The sequence below is a fragment of the Hirundo rustica genome, chromosome 5 (genome assembly GCF_015227805.2).
Source record: "Hirundo rustica isolate bHirRus1 chromosome 5, bHirRus1.pri.v3, whole genome shotgun sequence".
In the NCBI taxonomy this organism is placed as follows: Eukaryota; Metazoa; Chordata; class Aves; order Passeriformes; family Hirundinidae; genus Hirundo; species Hirundo rustica.
In genome coordinates this window covers 71780888-71786902 of record NC_053454.1, presented here as the reverse complement: position 1 = coordinate 71786902, position 6015 = coordinate 71780888, and the positions used below count along the sequence as shown (strand labels likewise).

The window sequence follows — 6015 nt, the reverse complement described above, 5'->3', positions numbered from 1 at the left end:
ACAGAGTTCAGTTGTACTGTGGTATGGAAGAACATCCCTCCCCAAGTATCATTAGCCGTTGTTTTAAAGTGTGCTGTATTTTCCTCTGAGGCAGTGGGCAGGTGCAGCAGGGTGCCTTCCAGCCCGGTCACCTCTTCCTCTGTCTCCTAATTCCACGGACACATCCTGCTGGGTGAGGGGTGAGGGCAGGTGCCCTGCCTTCCCCTCCTCTGTGATCCCAATTGCTGGGCTAACTGAGCCTCTCTTGCCTGTGCTGGATTTGGAACATAGAATTGTTGAATTATCAAGGTTGGAAGAGACACTCAAAGGTCAACCAGTCCAAGCATCCACTGCCCACTACCCCTGTAACCCCTAAACCACGTCACCCAGGTGTCTCTTGAATGCCTCCAGGGATCAGGACTCCACTGCCTCCCTGGAAAATCTATTCCAACACCTGACTGCCTTAACAGTGAACACCTTTTCTAATATCTAATCTGAATCTCCCCTGTTTCAGTTTAAGGCTGATTCCTCTGGTCCTCTCCCTGCAGATGTATCAATGGCACTCCCAAGCTCTTTTCTGTCGAACAGCACAGGTTCTTTCACTCTTTCCAAAGAGAGTTGGCTCCCTGATGTGCCAGAGCCTGTCAATCTAAATAAACTGATCCCACAAGTCAATAATGACATGTATGGAATTTCTCCCCCACCACGGGCAGGAACACCTTCCACTAGACCCGATTACGCAAAACCCCATCCAGCCTGGCCTTGAGCGCTTTCAGGGAAGTGGCGTCCCACAACACCTCCGAGCGACCTGTGCCGCTTCCCCCAGCTCACAGCATCGCACCTCTGTGTCGTCTGAAGCAGCACCCACGGGAAAAAAGGCCCAACTGCTGTGGAGAAGGGATGGGTGGAGTGCCCGGTTCCGGCTGCCCGAGGCTGCCCGGGGCGGGGCGGCCGCTCCCGGCTGCGGGCGAGGCGGAGCAGCCGCGATCCTGCGCGGGTCCCGGCACGGCTCGGGGTGTCCGGGCACGGCTCAGGGTGTCCCGGCCTCGCTGGTTTCTTTCGGCCCCGGCTCGGAGCCTCTTTCCCTGGCCGCGGAGCAGGAGCAGGAGCAAGGAGCAGGAGCAGGAGCTCTCCCCGGGGAGCGCCGGCCGGTGCCGCTGCAGGTGAGGGCGCAGCGGGCGTGGCGCTTCCAGCGGGATCGGAACGGAACAAGGGGACCCGGGAGGACCCGGGAGGACACGGGAGGACCCGGGAGACGGAGCCAGAGCCGCCCCTGCAGAGGGCGTGCGGTGACCGGCAGCAGCCACGGGCGGTATCGGGGCTGGGTTCTGTTTAACTTCCAAATGGGAGAAATCCTGAGCGCCCCCTGTGCCTCCGGGCAGCGGAAAGCCCCGGGGGAGCGGTCTGAGGCGAGGATCGCGCGTTCCGCTCCAGAAAGGTCGGGAATGGTGTGCCAGTCACCCGCTGAGGAGCGAGCTCTGTACTCCCGGTGCTGGCCCTGCGCTCCCGACCATGCCCGTGCTGATGATCCTGGCCCTTCTCTCTCTCTCCCCTGCCCAGGAAGAGCCGTTCTCCCGACCCTGGAAGGCTCTGGGGCAGCTCGCCAGTCTCCCCGTTCGGGGGTCTGTGTGGGAATCAGAGCAGCATGGATCGGTATCGATATTTCATCTTTAACCAGAGGAACATGGTCGTGCTGGGGATGTTCCAGATAGCCTTCAGCACAGTCTGTGTCACCAGCGGGTTCATAGATGGTATCTTCAGAACAGAGTCTCAGCTGGGCAAAACCAGAGCTCCGATTTGGGCCGGCATGGTAAACTCTATTTTCTGTGCTTTGTTTTGCAGTGGTTTGCTTTCCCCACTGCCACCTACCAGTACTCACATTGGGGGTGGGAGGGAAGCCAGGATTTCTTGCCAGCTCTTCCCTTGTTTTATGCTTTGAACTCAGTTAATAACTCGTGGTACAAGCAGAAGAATGCGAGCAGACTTTCCTTTGAAGGAACTAAATTAAATACATTTCTGCTGGATAATGTAGAAAATGGGGCATAGTGACAATTGACACTATCCTTCTGCTTTTTTGCAGAAGGATAGTGACTGCAGAGAGGTCGCCAAAGATTAGGAGGGGAACACCTCATCCTCTGTTCAGACAGATGAACATCTGGGGGATGATCTCTGTCCCACAGCACAGTGCCCCTAACTTTGGTCCTGCAGTGAGGAGTGGGCAGGAGGTGTCCCTGCTCCCTGGATTTACCCTGCTGAGCCGTGCTGCAGGGAATGAAGAGCTCTCTCCAGTGCAGTGGCTGCACATCTCCTTTCATTAGTGTCTTCCTTTCCTCTGCAAGATGCACGTGGACTGGGGAAAGCAGCATGCATTTTTAGCACCTTAAATCAGACTTAATCAGTTTCATTGTTCTGGCCCACCCCATAAAGCCCTGGTCAGCAGTAGCAAGTGGACAAGATACGGGACACCCGTGTCCTGCCCCCAGGAGATGCTGCTGAGGAAAACAGAAGAAATGCACAATTCTTTTCCAATTTCTGACACAGCAGTTACTCTGATCCAAGCCTTGGAAACAAAACACGGGCTTTTCATTACTCTGCAGCGGTTTATCTTCCAAATCTGATACTAGTCTCCCAAGCTGCCAACCCCTTTTGTGCTCCGCAGGTGATGGGAGTCCCAGGCGTCCTGGCTTTGTTCTCCTCGCAGAGGAAGAACCCAATTCTCGTAAGCTGGAGGGGCAGATGGGTGTTTGTGTGTGGGGGGCAGGGGCTAAACGTTGGGGCAGTCAAGAACAGTTTGAGGAGGGAATGAGCTGCCCGGTCGTCCTGCAGAATTAAGAGTTTATTTCTTTGAGTTATCTTCGCAGAAGCTGCTGTGTTCGTGAGCAGGAGGAGGATGCAGTGTTACCTTGCTTTCTGCTGCAGCAGACAGGCACTGGGCCAAGTAAAAAGCAAAAACCTGTCAAAACACTTAATTTCAATGCTTTTCTTTGGGTGGTCCTTCATGTTGTTTAGTGCTGTGTACACTAAAATATGAAATGAGTTAAGAGGTTTGCATTTCCTAGGCAGGTTTCTCCAGCTGTGTAAACTCCAAGGGAGGAAATTGTACGTAAATAAGAGATCTTTAAGATAAATCTTTAGGTAGCACCTCTGATTAATATTCAGGACTCAGCTGTAGCTCAGAAACTCAGTATTATAAAAACCTCTACTTCTCTGTGTTTGGCTTCTAAGTGACTGCTGCTGCTGGGGACGTTGTAGTGTTATGGTAGGTCAAAGGCTACCTGTAATGCTTGTGTTTGCCAAAGGACAGCTTTAATTCCTGCTCCCCTTCTTTTTCTCACTAAAACTCTCTGTCTGTCTAGGTGAATGTGCTGGTAGTTGCTTCCATAATCTCTTACGTTGCCATCCTCGTTGTCATAGTTTATAGCTCCCTCACACTGAGCTATGGTGAAGAGGAGGAGCCGAGTTCTGTCCCAGTCCATGTTATCCATACTGTGAGTATTGATACCGTGATTATTACTGGGGAACACGACACCCTTCATCTGCAGACAGGGCCGGATGTGGCTTACAAACAGGACCAGACTCCCAGGAGGGGGGACACTAGGTCAGGTTGGCTGCTTTTGCTTCTTAGTGCAGAGGGCTGGTGCGGGCTGAGCCGTGAGGAAATACTGGTGCTGCTCAGGGCAAGGCGCTGAGGGTATCCCAGGCCTGGAGCAAGGCTCGGATCTCTCCAGCCAGCACCTCAGGTGACAAAGATACAGCAGCTACAGGCCAGCTGGATAAACCTGGTCTTATTTCAAGTGCATCCTCTGCAGTAAAGCTGAAGAGGAGGAACGAAGCCTTTTTATCTCCAGTCTTCAAGCAATTGCTTGCTGTGGGGGTGAAGGCATTCCAGATGCTCAAAGCTGATCACCAGTTTATTGCAGGACAGATCAAAATGTCAGGGCAGCAAGACGATGTTTCTCCTATTCAGTGTGAAGAAGAGCAGCCATTCCTTGGGTTTTTACTCGTTGTCAAAGCCATTTCCAAACCCAGTGCCATTGCATAGCATCTCACATTCTGTCAGCAGCCTTATTTCACTGCTTGCTCTGTTTGAGGTTCATACTTGCCTTGTTTTTCAGAACACAGAAAAGCCTTAAAAAACACTGACTCCGAATCGATCTCCTGTCATGCCGTCGCAGCACTCTAGCAGTCATTAGATTATTTTTTTGGTGGAGGGCGTCACTTTTTGAATATGGCTTCACCTTTTGTGTTTGCAGAGGTTCATACTCAGTAAAGTTGTCAAGGCTGCTAACATAGCCATGCTGGCTGCATCCATCTGCAGTGCCTTTTTTGTTCTGGCCATGGCTTACTTGGGATGCCGGAGCCTTCCACGCTGCTCCTGCTACGACAGTGTAACCGGGATGGTGAGTGAGGAGCCTCGGGCACAAGTTTATTTCTACTGAGGGTGTGGAAGAAACTGGGGACAGGGTATTTTTTTTCTCCTATAAACCTAGTCTCAGCTCCTACCTCAGTCATGCAGGGCTAATTCTAAGAAATTAAGTGGGCTGTTCGAAGGGTTTTATATTTCTCAGATTTTTTCCTTTTACTATCTCATGCAAGGTCTGATGTAAGTTATCTCTATTTTCCAAACCATTTGTGCTAAAGCTACTGTGGCCCCTTTCCCCATAAATCCCTGCTGTCCTCAAAAAACCGGTTCCTCTCATCTTTAAGCCAACAGCTGTTGCTTCTGGTGCAGCATTACAAAGACTTACTGGTACTTACACAGTGGAACTTCAAAGCCAGTAACAAAAGCACCTCCTGTGCCGTGTGTGAAGTGCAGGGGTGCTGACGTGTGTCATCTGCCCCTCGTGCACAAGGCCTCTGCCTCAAGTGACGGGGCACAGGGCATCTCTGCTAAGTGAGCTCAGTAGATAAATAAACACCAGCTGCTTCTCTACCAGAGCACTCGTGGTGCTGTGTTATCAAACGTGCACATCCAGCCATTTGCTTTGGTGAGGAATTAAAGGGGGCAGGCCACGAGGCAGCTGTTCCTGACTAAACACACAGAGCAGGTAATGGGAGGCTGCTTTAAACTTTCCAACCAAAATGTGTTAGGAGGAGTGGGCTGCACAGAGTTTTGAGACAAAAGGGTTCAGGTGTATCCTCTTTCCAGGTGAGGTGTTTGATGGTGCTGTTTTTTCCCCCAGGAGTGGTTGCAACCTAATGAGGACCAAAATCAGGCTGTGGAAATGGTTTGTGCTGTACAAAGTGAGTAACTCTTTTGCCTCCACGTGTCTGGATGTTCACCAGGGATGAGGAAGGAGCGTTCTGAACAAGGTTTACATCCTAGGCCAAGATCCTGATAACCAAAAGGAACTCGGGATTTTGTGCAAACGTCTATACCGTGTTTAATGGTTTTCTCTTTCGTTTCTCACACAGGTCCTGGAGGCAGAAATTTTAACTTCCCAGATCGGTTTCCAGCCCAGGATGTAGATGCAGAGGAAGACACATCCAAACCCCCACCATATATCAGACTGACTTGAAAAAGTGGCCGAACATTTTGTTCAAACCTGACAAGAGAGACGCAGGAAGTTCTGAATCTTTAAAGTTGGCTTTGCACTTTTCCTTGGCCATTTGAAAGAACACAAACACACAGAGCAAACTAGTGAATGGCCAGCACTGAGCAGAGATCGCAGAGCAGAGGGAAAGATCTGCTGGTGATTTTGAACTTTCAGACTTTGTATAGTGAAAATACCTCATTGCCTCTGGAAGGGGAGAGCATTTTTTCCTCCAGCTTTTGTACTTAAATCACGTCTTATTTCACTAGAATTCATGGTGTAATTTGTGTAGCAGTGCTAGCCTTAGGCATTTAAATATTAAATACAATTTCTTTTTCTTCAACTGCTGTCTCGATTTCTCCCTCTTACTGCATGGATTATTTGGATAACTATGAAGGATGCACTTCATCCTTGAGCTTCAGAGCGTTTCCCTTTCCTTCTTGGTAGGAATGGGGGCAAGTAAGGTTTTTGATATGAAGCCTTAATAACGCCATTCAGGTAC

At 50.5% G+C, this 6015-nt stretch overlaps 1 protein-coding gene across 1 annotated transcript; it reads left to right on the top strand.

The window, feature by feature from the left end:
- Positions 1-1025: 1025 nt before the first annotated feature.
- Positions 1026-5811, top strand: LOC120753172 (uncharacterized). The gene is made up of 7 exons (XM_040065171.1): positions 1026-1142; positions 1540-1789; positions 2639-2698; positions 3336-3467; positions 4233-4379; positions 5163-5223; positions 5395-5811. Exons 2-7 carry the CDS (start codon positions 1625-1627, stop codon positions 5496-5498), a joined length of 669 nt encoding a protein of 222 aa, XP_039921105.1. The 5' UTR covers positions 1026-1142; positions 1540-1624; the 3' UTR covers positions 5499-5811.
- The last annotated feature ends 204 nt before the right edge of the window (positions 5812-6015 follow it).

Excerpts from the sequence above, each read along its gene's own strand:
- LOC120753172 (XM_040065171.1), top strand. The coding sequence starts at position 1,625 with ATGGATCGGTATCGATATTTCATCTTTAACCAGAGGAACATGGTCGTG. Across the intron at positions 2,699-3,335 it reads AGAGGAAGAACCCAATTCTC|GTGAATGTGCTGGTAGTTGC; the intron begins GTAAGCTGGAGG and ends CTGTCTGTCTAG. Across the intron at positions 4,380-5,162 it reads ACGACAGTGTAACCGGGATG|GAGTGGTTGCAACCTAATGA; the intron begins GTGAGTGAGGAG and ends TTTTTCCCCCAG.